This window comes from Myotis davidii, unplaced genomic scaffold (genome assembly GCF_000327345.1).
Source record: "Myotis davidii unplaced genomic scaffold, ASM32734v1 scaffold1785, whole genome shotgun sequence".
In the NCBI taxonomy this organism is placed as follows: domain Eukaryota; kingdom Metazoa; phylum Chordata; class Mammalia; order Chiroptera; family Vespertilionidae; genus Myotis; species Myotis davidii.
The window spans coordinates 141296-155250 of NW_006296527.1; the positions used below are offsets into that span (position 1 = coordinate 141296).

At 36.9% G+C, this 13955-nt stretch overlaps 1 protein-coding gene across 1 annotated transcript in view; it reads right to left on the bottom strand.

The window, feature by feature from the left end:
* The window catches only part of CPB1 (carboxypeptidase B1), a 40425-nt gene extending 30240 nt beyond the window's left edge, over window positions 1-10185 (bottom strand). The window contains exons 1-3 of the mRNA XM_006771858.1: window positions 10092-10185; window positions 9902-9977; window positions 3215-3339 (exon numbers count right to left, since the gene is read on the bottom strand). Coding sequence (XP_006771921.1) covers window positions 3215-3339; window positions 9902-9977; window positions 10092-10162 — 272 coding nt within the window. The 5' untranslated portion in view covers window positions 10163-10185. The remainder of the gene's footprint in view (window positions 1-3214; window positions 3340-9901; window positions 9978-10091) is intronic.
* Between the last annotated feature and the right edge of the window lie 3770 nt (window positions 10186-13955).

Consider the following 13955-nt stretch of genomic DNA (forward strand, 5'->3'; position numbering starts at 1 on the left):
GGAAGTGTAGTGAAGGTACTGTCAATTACCCTTTTTGTCTTTTATTAGATAGGATTCTTCATTTCAGATATTGTATTCTTCAGTTCTGACTGGTTCTTTTTATGGTTTCTATGTGGTTTTTTTTTTTTAATGCTTGTTATCTCTTTGTTTAAGTTCTCACTAAGTTCCTTGAGCACCATTATAACCATTTTTTTGAACTCTATATCTGGTAAATTGCCTGCATTTGTTTCATTTAGCTCTTTTTCTGGAAATTTTTTTTTGTTCTTTCATTTGTGGCATATTTCTTTGTCTCCTCCTTTTGGCTGCCTCTTTGTGTTTATTTCTATGTATTAGATAGATTTGTTATGAGTTCTAGGATAGGTTAAGTGGCCCTATGTAGTTGGTGTCCTGTGGGACCCAGTGGTGCTATCTCCTTGATCATCTGAGCTGGGTCCTCCAGGAATGTTTTTTATGTGGGTTATGTGGGCCCTCCTGTTGTAATTGAGTCTTGATTTCTATTGGTCTGTTTGTGTGTAGGGCCGAACCTCAGGCTGGCTGATTGTGAGGACCAATGTGTTTCTCAGTGTCCTAGCTGCTGTGCAGGTACGAACCACATAAGGCAGATTACACCTCAGCAAGGTCTGGAGTCTGCCAAATATCCTTTTGGATATGCCATTTGTGAAGCTAATTGGATCCTTCTTTGAAATTATCTGAAGCTGGCCACTGGTTATGTTGGTTCTAGGGCCTTTTGGGAGGATACCCTGTGCAGGCCAATGTCAGATGCTGTCTGTGACTGGCCCTGGCAACCTGTTTGAAGCTGCAAAGTGAACCACAGTTTGTTGCTGCCTCTGCTGGCCCTGGGTGTGTGCTGAAAGGACCATGCTACATATCAAGGCCAGATTTTACCACCTCCAGGCCCAGGGGTAAGTCAGCAAAAGGCCCAAGAGACCCTGAGGTTGGCCTCCGCCTGCTTCCACTAGTTGGCTACCTGTTAGTTTCAGTCACTGCAAGAGCCTCTGGTAGTACTCAAGTTGCATGAGGCAGGTTCTCAGTGGGTCACCACATAGGAGTGAGTGGTATTCACCAGATTTATACAGGTTCAAACTTGGTGTCAATGCTGGGTCTGAGGCCACTCAGCAATGTCTCAAGATATACCAAATCTAGCTGCCACTGCTGGGTTCTTGCACACCTTCATGGTGGTGCGGGGTCTCAGTGAGTTGTCAGGGTGTGGTCAACAGAGTTTATCAGGCCCAAAGTGACTAAGATTTGGCTGTGTGAAGGGAGGGCTCTGTACTACTTGAGCATATAAGGAAAAAATGGCCTTTGTCTTAGAGCCACACAACTTAGTTTGTTCCAGGCTCTGCCAAGAGCCCAGTCTCAGTAGAGGAGGGCTGCCTGGAGTTGGGAGGATTCATCTAACACAGGGGTAAGGAACCTTTTTTCTGCCAAGGGCCATTAGGTATTTATAACATCATCGTGGGCCATACAAATGATCAACTTAAAAATTAGTCTGCTATATTTGGTCAAACATTTAATTAACTCACCTCTAATGCCTTGGAAGGGCCAGACCAAATGATTTTGCTGGCCTCACATGGCCCGTGGGATGGATGAATCTCCCAGGAGAGGGAGGTGCTAGTCAGGCTTGGGGGAAAGTGGGGCAAGTGGCTCCCAACTGCAGAGCCACACAGCTCAGTCATGACATATTTGAGTCTGCCTACATCTCTATATACTGGCCCAGGCAGCTGACACCTCAGCAGGGTGAAAAATCCTCAGGGTGAGGGCTGCAGGGAGTCTAAAGGCTATAGTTAATGCTTTCCTCCAGGGTGATGCTATATGAAGGGAAGTGCTCCACCCAAGGAAGATGGCATGTACTGTGTGGGAGAATGACTCACCACAGGTATCTTGGTGACTATCTCTCTCCTCAGGGCCACAAACCCTAGTATTACCTCACCTGATTCTACTCCACTCTGCCAGCCCATTGCTGGAGCACAGGGTGAGTGGTTGTGAACAAAATTTATGCATTTGCCCTTTAAGGGGGTACCTGTGTCTCTAGTATCTCCTTGATGGGCAGAATCCCTGCTGATGCTCTGGTGCTCTGGGCTGGGGAGCCCCACATGGTTTTGAGATCCTATCTTCTCAGAAGGAAATTTTGCAGCTGAGATATCCCTCCAGAATCTTAGCTGCCACCCATGGGAATGGGGCCTGCCCTTTTTGCATCTTTGCCCTTCCTCCCAATTTCAATGTGGCTTCTGTAAATCCTTAGTTATAAGATTTCTCTTCAGCTAGTATTCAGTTGGTTATTCAGGCTTATTGTTCTATATTTTAGTTGTAATTCCAGTTTGGTTCCAGGAGGAGGTAAATGTAACATCCACCTCCTTCATCGCCATCTTGGATCTTAAAAAATCAGTGGCCTTTTCTAGCCCTTAGACTTGATCTATTTCCCTGCATTTTGAGCTCTTTACTTTTCTTGACATCTGTTACACATTATTGAAGTTTAGTTTATAATCTGGTTTCCTCAGAAATGGGTTGGGTTATATTTTTCCTTTTTGGTACTTGGCATATGTAGGCACTCACTATTTTTTGGATGAACAACTGCCTCTACTTAGGTGAACATTCTCATCTTAAAAGATTTATATGGACCAGTGTGCTATTTGGGGAAAGGAGGCATGGTGTGATCAGCTTAGTCAACTCTACTCCAGGCCTTTAGAGAATGACTTTTCTTTTATTTATTCCTTCTATCCATACCTCTCTTACCATTAGGGATAGTCATGGGGCCTTTGGGGACAAGGGACAGAAGGACCACTCAGTCTGACTCTAGTCTGGTCCTATTATGAGATATAAATAGCCCTCATGTCTCATAATAGGTCTGGCTGCTCACCTAGAAAGGTGGTGATTTGACTTGGGACTAAAACTGTGTATAGCTGAAGATAGACTGTCAGTTGGTTTGGCCTATAGACTATCTATCACTTATAAGCCAGTAGCAGGTCAGATTTCTGACTGAAGGTTTGGGGTTCAAGAATCAAAACCATTTTTATTGGAGCAACAACTAAACAGAAAATTGACCAGGTCTGAAGTCTTAAGATTTGGAATTCAGGTCTAGCTCTGTTATGACCTATTTGCGTGGAGCTTGGGAAGCCATGGTCTTGGTCTTATTTTTACCTTCCCAGAGTTATTCAGAGGCTTGGATGACAGCATACATGGGAGAAAATTTTAATAGTTATAAACATAAACTTACTCATATTGTAGCTCATTCTGCTCTAGAAAGTCTTCCACAGTGGAAATATCTTCTGCTTCAACACGGAAGTCAACTGTACTGTGAGGTTTGATTTGTGTGACAGAATCTGGTTTCCAGAAGTCGATCTGAATAAGGAATAAGATATGTTATATTGAACACCTCTAATCTAATGGATGGATTATTAATAGGCAAGAATACTATTGCTCTACTCCATTGAGTTATTTTCAAACTCAAATTATTTATGAAATCTCTTAGAGATATATTCTTTGAGTGAATAAGAGTTGAGAACAAGCAGTTGCTAATAAAAATGTTTACATATTTTCATAGTCCTAATTGATTATCAACAAGCATGAAAAATATGTAATTATTTCCCAGAGTGCTAGTCAATTGCAGTACCCTATAACTACTCTTTTCTATTTATTGGAATAGCAACGTTTGTGGTAATGGATAAAAGTGCTGAATGAGTGATGAGAATTTATCTAGAGCAACGGTTCTCAACCTGTGGGTCGCGACCCCTTTGGCAGTTGAACGACCCTTTCACAGGGGTCGCCTAAGACCATCCTGCATATAAGATATTTACATTATGATTCATAATAGTAGCAACATTACAGTTTTGAAGTAGCAAAGAAAATAATTTTATGGTTGGGTCACAACATGAGGAACTATATTTAAAGGGCCAGAAGACTGAGAACCACTGATGTAGAGCCACAAAATTTAATAGAGAAAAATTGCGCTTTCCTTTTTAATTTTTAGTGGACTTTTTTTTTAAATGAGGAATTCAGCGCTGTACATGTCAAAGTAATATGTGGGCCTGGGGGCATTTCTGACCTGTGGAGCATACATAAGGAAAGAAAAATGTACCCTTCCATAGTGGTCATCTAAGTACCATGACAAAAAACAAAATACTCTTAAGGATCAAGTAATGTACTGACATTTTCATTTGTTCAGTTATTCATAAACTATTATTGAGGACCTATTATGTGTTAGGCTCTGTGACTGAGACTATTGTGAGCAAATATAATACTGAGCAAATCAAATATTGGTTTCTGTCCTCATGAGAGATATTTTAGAGAAAATTGTGCACAAAAATAACAGGATGTGTAGTTTCAAATCTCCTTTTTCCATGGAAAAATAATAACCAAGGACATGCTATCTCCTGTAGGTGTCTATTTTCCTGTTCCTTTCTTGGGCTGAGTAAAGGTCTAGAAGCCTGATGTGAGCCAGACAGTGGGTCTTTCTCTACCTCTCTGTCTTGCACAATTCCTGTTTAGATGTTACAAGCTAGTCTCAGGCAGGATATGTGACAGGTGGAGATATTTAGACCATTGCTTGGGAACTTGGAAGGAAGTTTGGGCAGCCTTAATAGGAACTGGTGAGGTAAAATATTAAGATGACTCAATTTTAGATATACCTGTGGATAATCCAATAGCCTATATCCTGTCCTGGTAATCTTCAAACCGCCGAAGATGTCTAATGGGTGCTGAGTTATGAGTTATAGTCATAGGGAATGTCAGTGCAATGGGGAGACAGGGACACATGGATTATATCAAGAGGGATTCCAGAAGAAAAAGTATGAATCTGGTTGTCACTAAGGTGTTGAAAGGAGGGAGTATTGATGATTTGATAAGGACTGGCTACAGCGTGTGACTTAGTGAATCAACAATGGGAGGATAAAGATGAGATGTCAAAAGGTAGTGGAGGAAGTACAAAAGTATGTTGTGATAAGGATATAGAAAATAAAGGACTAGTAATGAATTCTAGTTAGCCAACGTTGTAAAGAGAAGCACAATGAAGACAAGCACATTATAAGAAAAGACATACTTTAAAAAGTTAACCCTAAATTTGTGTTTCTAATAAATAATTGACATTTTAAGGTGGGAAGAGAGAGGGTGTTGTATTTTCATAGACAGAGAAGTTTAGAATTGGCAAAGCACATAAAATCTTCCAAGTATCTGTAGCAAGTTGGCAGTGCCCCACCAGTACATAATTCTGGGACTCCCCACTACCAAACTCTGCATCTCTGTTGTTGAAAGCTAGTTCCCTGAGAATTGAAAAAAGCCAAGCTAACAGTTCAAAGCATGCACGACATGCCAAACAAACAAACAAAGAAACAAACAAAAACAAAAAACAAGCAAATAAAACCTCTCTTTAGAGAAGCGCTCAACCATGACCCTGGAAGTGGATTAAATGCTTCAACTCTCGAATTGCTCAGGTGAGATAATTCTAAGGCATCTGATTTGTACCCTTTCCTGGAGTTTCACTGTAGCATTAAGCTTTAGTCATCATCTGTGGTAACTGACTTAGTAAGGACCTCTTTGTTGGCTTCTCTGTAACCCTTCCCACTTCTCTATCAGTTCTTCCTGCACTTCCTAAATGAAATCTTTGCCTGCACATCTTTGTCTAAGGGACTGCTCTGAAAGAACCTATATTAAGATGTAGCTTCCCACTCAGAACAATAAATGTTTGCACAATATCCTTTGTGATGGTTCTAATATAATCTTGAGTACATCTAGTACCACTTCAGAACAGCCTAATTGTCTTAGAGATAGTTTTATTTTTCTTAGTAAGTTGAAATTTGCCTTCCCTGATCTCCCAATCCCTTGCCCATTCATCTTGGCTCTGCGAAATTTTGCAAGGAATGAGGAGAGAATAATATATATATATATATAATAAGGTGGAGGAATCTCATAAATATGTTTGACAGAAGACATGCAGACCTAACCTGAGGTTCCTTATCAATTTCATCTTGGAGAAATCTTTTAGCAAACACTGACATCCAATACTATGGAGCCCTGTAAGTATGGCACAGATTTATTATATTGAAGTTACTGCCCAGTGCTTAGGAGAAATGGAGCCAAAAATCAAGAGCAACACTATAGGCACATAGATGTCTACTAATGTATCAAGTATGGATACAAATAATAGACTCAAATTATTAGCACAAGGAAATAAACATAAATTTCAGTAATTACCAAGACCTTGTGAGTGAGATTATGTCTGAAGTATGGAAATGGAGTAAAATATATAATATGAGATACAGAAAATTAAATTCTAAGTTAAGAAGTTATACAACTGAGGCCATAAAATTATAATACAGAAAACTGAGTGACAAAGAACCATAAAGAATAATTGTTGGAAGATAAAAGAATATCTTTAGATGATAGCATGATAGCACAGTGGGAATATCAACTTAATTAACCAGCTGGTTAATAACGTAAGAGTCCTTCCTAAAACATATCACAAAACTACTGCAATAACAGGATAAAGTAGTATGTCCATTACTTTATCTTAAGTACATTTTTTATCTTAAATTCTATTCGGAATAAAATGGGTGTATAAAACAATATTGATGTTGAGGATCTTTGGTTCTTATACAAATTTGTTTCTTCACATTGAATTTGACCAGAAATTTAGCAACTTATAGAATCTTCATTTATCTTGATGAATTTTCCTTTCTTTTTGGAAATAGAAGTGACTTCTATTCTAGACCTGATTCCTCCTGATTCCATGGAGGAACTTACTAATGTAGTGGGAGTAATGAGAACATTGAAAACCTGTAACCAGGTTACTCTGGGCACAGATAAACATTTACCTTAAACTAGAGAAACAGAAATTTAAAAGTACAGAGAAAACAGTAGGTTTTATGGTGACTGTCACCAATAAAGGAACAAATAGAACTCTGATTGCAAGGAGATAAAGTATTTACTATATAATTACAGATGAAAAGGGGGAGGTGGCTAGAGTCCAGTGTGGTCACAGATCTCTCCCATGCATTTAACTTTCAAAAGGACATGTTCAAAAGCTTGGAGGAAGGACACATGGCCAAGGATGAATACAAAGACTAGATGCCCTTGTAATGATCTTATCAGGAAGGCTACAGTTCAGAATATGCTGTACTTGCCGGATTGCTAAGGAGAATAAAAATATCTTTCAATCATGTAGGAAATAAATGAATAAAGAAGAAACATGCAGTTCCACTGCATGGAGCTATAGCCTGGTGTTTTCAGCTAGAAGAAAGTAGCCCTATGTAACTCTTGTTTAGCTTTGTTTTTTTTCCAAGGAGTTAACACTATCTCTTCCTCTTATACAGAGAGATGAAATTAACATGAATAAAGAATTTGTCATGTTAAATTTTAGCAGAAATAACTTTCTTTGGAAAGAGAACATTGAGGCCCACAGTAGATGAGGAGAGGGGTTATACTGGCTGTGTAAATTGCTTTTCAAATTCCAGATGTAACAAACACTTATATAGTTCTTATTATATATGTTCTTTCTAAGTGCTCTACTTATATTAATTCTTTTAAATCTCACAACAATCCTATAAGGTAAATACTATTATCCTCCTCATTTTATTAACAAAAAAGTTGAGACCCAGAGAGGTGACCAAGATCCAGCTAGCAAGTGGTAGAGCCCAGTCTGAGTCCAGATTATCTTCTCTTGACCACCATAAAATGCTGAATTTTAAGTAACTAAAAAATACTGCAGATGTAATTGCAGAACTTTATCAGCAGTTTTGGAGTAATTAGAGTTTGAAGGGATCACTAGGAATGGATGGGGCAAGTTTTGGATTTCATAAAGAGAAAAACAGTTGAATCTCAGTTACAGGAACTCCTGGGCCAGGCATGAATTCTGGCAAAGCTGTAGGGTATACTGGAAGCAGATGGATTGTGAATGCTCAGAAAAGGAAGTTATGATCCCTGGGAGCCAGCATTGTTTAAAATAAGAATAAGTTAGGCCCAATTATTTCATCTTATTATTGGAAGAGACCTCAAGCCTGCATGTTGAATTTGAATCTCAGCAAAGCAATTGACCAAGTGCTTTCATTTATATTCCTCTTTACAAGTTGGAAAACACAGTGTTATCTGTAAGTTATACCACAGTAATATGGGTAGTTGAGCGAACTTATCCAAGAAGAGATGGTTAATGAATCACTTTCAGTACTTAACACTATGTCTGGCACATTGGAGAGTGAAAATAAATACATATTGAATGAATAAACCATGAATGAGGCCACTAGTTCTGTGCTGACCCCTGACTCCTTAATCTTTTTCTTTATAAGTGACAAAGATAAAAGTTGAGAAGGAGTACTTATCAAACTTGCTGGTGATGCAGTTAGGGAGAAGAATTATGATCCTGGATGACAATTTATTTTTAAAATGATCTCAACATGCTGAAAACAGGCTATCAAGATAAATTTTCTCAGTGGTAAATCTAAAATCTTGCATTTAGTTTAAAAAATCACAGTCACATAAGGAAGAATATCTTACTTGAGGATGACTCATGTGAGAAAATATTACCTAATGATTTTGATTGGACACAGGTTTACTATGAGCTCAGAGTATTCAATAACTGTTCAAGATGCTAAAAAGAATTGCAGACCCAATTAATAATAATGTCTGCTTTACAAATGAAGGTAGACAGTGGTCTGTGGTCTGTATTAATCATAGCACACCTGGAGGTCCACTGTCAATTCTGAGAACTACATTTTAAAAAAGAAATACAGACAGAAAGCTTAGCAATATTCAGAGGTGACCAAGATGATCAAGTGCCTGTAAACCAGTTCTAAGATAAATGATGGAAGGTCTGGAAAAAATAAATCATAGAAATAAGACAATATTTATCTCAGTTAGGTCCAAGTTAGAGAAGGTACCTTTCAGCTTCATATAGCAATTAGAATGCTGTTTAAGGCAAATGGGCTACTCTGAAAAGCAGTATTTTCACTGTCCCTAGAAGTACTCAAACAGGTTTTATTAGGGCTAGCAACCAGATGCTATTTCTATGGAGGAAATTCTAGATTTGAGTGGAAGGCTGGAATAGATGACTTTATATCATCTTTTAATTCTAAACTTCTGAATCTGTTCATGTTATGACACTGTCTACCTTTTCTTTTTTGCTTCTATACCTTAAAAGGTAAAAACAAAAAAAATCTGTAGAAAGAAAAGATAGCTGGATAGAGAGATGCATATATATTTAGGAGCTAGTAGATTATTTTAGATTATATATTCATGAAGAAAGAGTTTGGGCCTAAGTGAACTATTTGTGATCAGCAATAGCTTACTGCCACATGACATGCATAATAAAAAAATGTCAGTTTTTACTCCATGATCAGTGAATTTTTTAAAGTAGCATAGGCATTTTGGTTTCTTGAAAATAAAAAGAAAGCATGGAAATCACCCATATCTTTTTACCTTCTCTCCCATCTCCCCATGTCATATCATTAAGAGTGCCTGAATCAAGGTCATGAAAACTCAAACTGTTTGATTTGGAATGAAAGAAAATCAAAGAGAACAGATGATACATGGGATGTGGAAATGAATTTCAAGTTGGACAAAAGCCCAGTTTTTCAGTAATATTGAAGTCGATTATTTTTCTTTTTTGCTTAAGAAGGAAAGTGACTGTACATTAGATTTTCTATGACATTTGTGACAGACCAGCTCATCCAGTTGTCATGCTCTACCAGCTCTTAAAAAAGTTACCTTGGATTTATAACACTGTAGGATTTATGGCAATCTAATTTAGGCAGAATAAAAAGATATGAGGCACTAAATGTTTTTCCAGTTTTTACTTCTTGCAACAAAAATGCTATAGCTAATATTTCAAGTAATTCTTTCTTTGATGGAAGAACAGTGCAATCTAAGATTTTAAAGTAAGTATGAACCAAACCTATAGTACAGAATTGCAATTTACCTGGTTGGTGCTGGCCAAGGCATGGAGCAAGTTGATGTGATTTTCATCTTCAACAAAGACACGGAACACCTTCTCACTGAATGGTGAGAGAGCAGAAGAAGAAGAGAAAATTTTAAATTGGGTAATACATTCAAACTTTTTGAGCTACCAAGGAAGAAGGACTGACTTATTTAAGGAGTTGTTTACTTACCCTTCAAAGTGCTCACCAGAATGGTGAGCAGATGCTAGGGCCAAAGTCACGAGAACCAAGAGTGCCAACATTGTGCCTGACTAGGTCTTTTGGGAGTGTTTCACCTGCTTTTATAATCCAGGGTGTTTGTTTTATTTCTTCTGATTGCAAATAGGCTCTATCAAATCATGATTAATTATTTTCCTGGCATTGCTACTTTGGTAGCTGTGTAAAGTCTGAGAGGATATCTCTCTCCACACCTGTGGAAACAGGACAAATAACCTCAACTTCAACTTATCTAATTGGATGTCAGACCTTGAACAGTCTGAAGGTCAATTATTTTTACATAAAATCTATTTTACAGTCTGTTTTTTTTCTCTCATTTTGAATTGAGAATTACTTACAATAAATTCTATAGATTTAAGTGTAAATTTTGATGAATTTGACAAATGTATACACACATGGAATAATCATCCCTATCAAGGTATACATTTCATCACCCTAAGAAGTTCTTTTGAGTACATTTTAGTTTGTTTCTCCTTCAGGCAACCACTATTTAGATTTCTAGCTTCATACATTAGTTTTGACTATACTAAAACTTCATGTAATTGAAATCACCCCATATATATTCCTTTGTGTCCAGCTTCTTTCATTCAAGATAATGGTTTTGAGATTTATTAGTATTTTTGTTTGTATTATTGGTTTGTTCACTTGTATGAATATACCACAGTTTACCTATTTTCCTGTTGATGGATATTTGTGTTGTTTTTAATTTTATGTTATTATGAATAAAGCCTCTATAAAAATTATTATACAAATCTTTTTATTGACATATTTTAATTTTGGAAGGAGGTAAAAAAGAGTGGAATTGATAAATAATGTAGTTGTACTCTAACATCATAAGATTTTACCATTTTTCTACAGTGGTTGTACCATTTTAAGCTTTCACCAGTATCCAGTTGTTTTGCATTCCAAACATTTTTGTATTATTAAGTCTTTAGTTTTGGTAACTCTAGTGAGTGTGCAGTGGTATCTATTTGTGGTTTTAATTTGTATTTTTCTGAAACTAATGATACTGAATATCTTTTCATGTATTTATTGACCATTTGCAAAATTCTGTTTAGTGAAGCATCACTTGAAGTCTTTGGTCTTTTTAAAGAAATTTATTGTTTGCCTTTTAAAAAATAGTTTTATAGCAGGTCCTTATACATTCCATATACACGTCCTCTATTTAAACTATATCTTGCAAATATTTTCTTCCAGTATGTAGCTTTCATTTTCACTTTCTCAATATTATCATTTGATTAGCAAAAGTTTCAGATTTCAGTTTATCAATGCTTTTCTTTTATAATTCATGTCTTTTACATTCTTTTCAAAAATCTTTTACTATTCCAAAGTCTCAAACATATTTGCCTATGTTTTCTTATAGGAGTTTTGTACTGTAGGTCTTTATGTATGGAGTGAAGTATGGATCAACTAATTTTTAGTCTGGATATTCGATAGACCCAGTACTATTTTTTGAGCATTATTTTCTTTCCCAATTGAATTACATTGGTTTTTCTGTCAAATTCATTTGGCCATATATGGTGTAGGGGAATTTCTGGACTTTTTATTGTGTTTCATTGGACTATTTGTCTAATTTTATACAATTATCACAATATCTTGGTTGTTATACTATATAGTACGTTTTAAGGTAATATAGGATATAAATCCTTCAACTTTGTTCTTTTCCAAGATTGTTTTGACTATTCTAAGTACTTTGCATTTCAATATATATATTTTAGTAACAATTTGTCAGTTTCTATGAAAAATCTTGCTGGGATTTTGATTGGGATTGCACTGAATCTATAGAGCAATTTTGGGAGAACTGATATAATTATGATATTACTCATATACATATTATCTTTGTATATTAATAATTATGTATATTATGTATATTATTATGTATATTAATATGGGTCTTTGTAAAAAAGTGTGAAGGGTCTGATATTTTATTATACCTTCAAGGGAAAAAGTTACCTTGCCAGAGTTTCATAGATGCTGGCAGAAGACTCCTGGGTCAGAATCAAAGGACTTTATTATTGCTGACACAGTGGGCAGCATAAGCTTTACATTTGTATCAGCCTTTTACACCCCAGTCTCATGGGCTCAGGTGGATGTTTGGTATGCAGGTTTATGTCATGATTGAGGTATACTAAGTTTAGGAAATTTCCAATTGTATGAGGATGCTGCTAGCAAATCTGCCCAACCTTTGTTACAGAGGAGACATTAGCTTTGTTATCCTGGAGTGCAAATAGGACTTTCCTTTGCCCAACAGGCAGACACTGTTTCTATCTTCCAAGCTGTTTTCTATACAAATATCTTTGAAAAGATAGTTTGGAATAAAAGTTGTCCCAAGTCATGCAGAAACAGAGGCTCCATGGATAATTGTCCCTCAACAATACCTACCCCTCTCTATATACTCTTGACTTCTGGTGAATTTTCCCAAGAGTATCTACTTTCTTGGTCACTCTGATAATTCTGACAGGACCAAATCCATTCAATTTACCTAACGTGGCATTTCATTAAGATGAATATCAGCAGGACTCCAAGCAGCATGAGGTTAATATGTAACATTGATCTCTGCCATGCTTTCCCAGGGTACTAGACCCAACCAGCTAAACAAATTCCATAAACCATCAGTGTCTGCTTTAGAAAGCCAGGCAGCTTTCCTCTTAAATTTCAATATTGACTATTCCCCTCACCTGAGGCAATAATACAGGTACAATAGGATTTATTAGCTATTGCACAAACTTCACATAGACTACAAGGAAGGAATCTAGGGCAATTCTATCATGGAAAACAATCCTGGTCTCAACTCGCTAAATAAAATAAGAGAACTCATTTATGTAACTGTAAGTTCAGCAATAGTACTGGCTTCACAGATTCAGTTGATGATGTTTGTTAATCCTGTTTTCAGTAAATTCTGCCATGTGATAATAGAATGGCCACTATTGGTCCAGTTTTGCATCCTACTGAGTTGGCAATCTTATTGGAAAGCTAGTTTCTTCTTCCCCAAAATTCTATCCCAAATTTTCAGATTCTCAGTGGACTGAGTTGGCACATGTGCCTCCCTGTCTTTCAAGCAATTCTGTGGTCAGGATGATGAGATGTATGTATGTACAGGTATAAGTCATATGACCAACCCTAAACCCTTGGCATGAGCCCCACACAAAATATCTAATAGAGCTATTACTGCTGCTCTTGCCACCTTCCTCAGGGTGGATCTTGAGCAGTCCTCACTTGGACTCCTAGTCATGGGAGTCCTAGTCAAAGTCATGGTCATAAGTCAGTGTCCTAACTACAAGGGAGGCTGGGAAAGTGGGAGTCTGACTTTTAACTTAGAGAGTGGAAAGGGTCTTTGCCTATTATGGCTCTTAAACTAGAGCATTTTGAAGTCTTAGAGAAGGTGTTAAGATCTGGATGATAAAAAGAATGACAAATACACTGAAGGAGGACATAATCATTTGAGGGTGACTTGTGTTGTTATACTTGGAACTGTAAATATGCTAGCAGGTTTATTTCAATGTATACTGTTTGAATCCAAGTGGAGAACAATTGGGAATTCCAATTAGTAAGTAAAATTTGTTTTTGTTAGTTGCAATAATTTTTTCATAGATATTGAAATTTCTGCTTCCCATCTCATATTTATATATTTAATTTCTCTTTTTTATGTACAACTTTGGCTATTAATAAGCCAAGAGGCAGCTTTGTGTCTGTTAGTGGTTAATGTAAGAGTGTGAGATTTTAAAGAGTCTGTAAACTGCTCCATGATGTTATGATTCATCCTATGTGATGTCTCAGTTTCTGGTAAAGCATTTCTTAAACATATTCTATGGTGTTAAA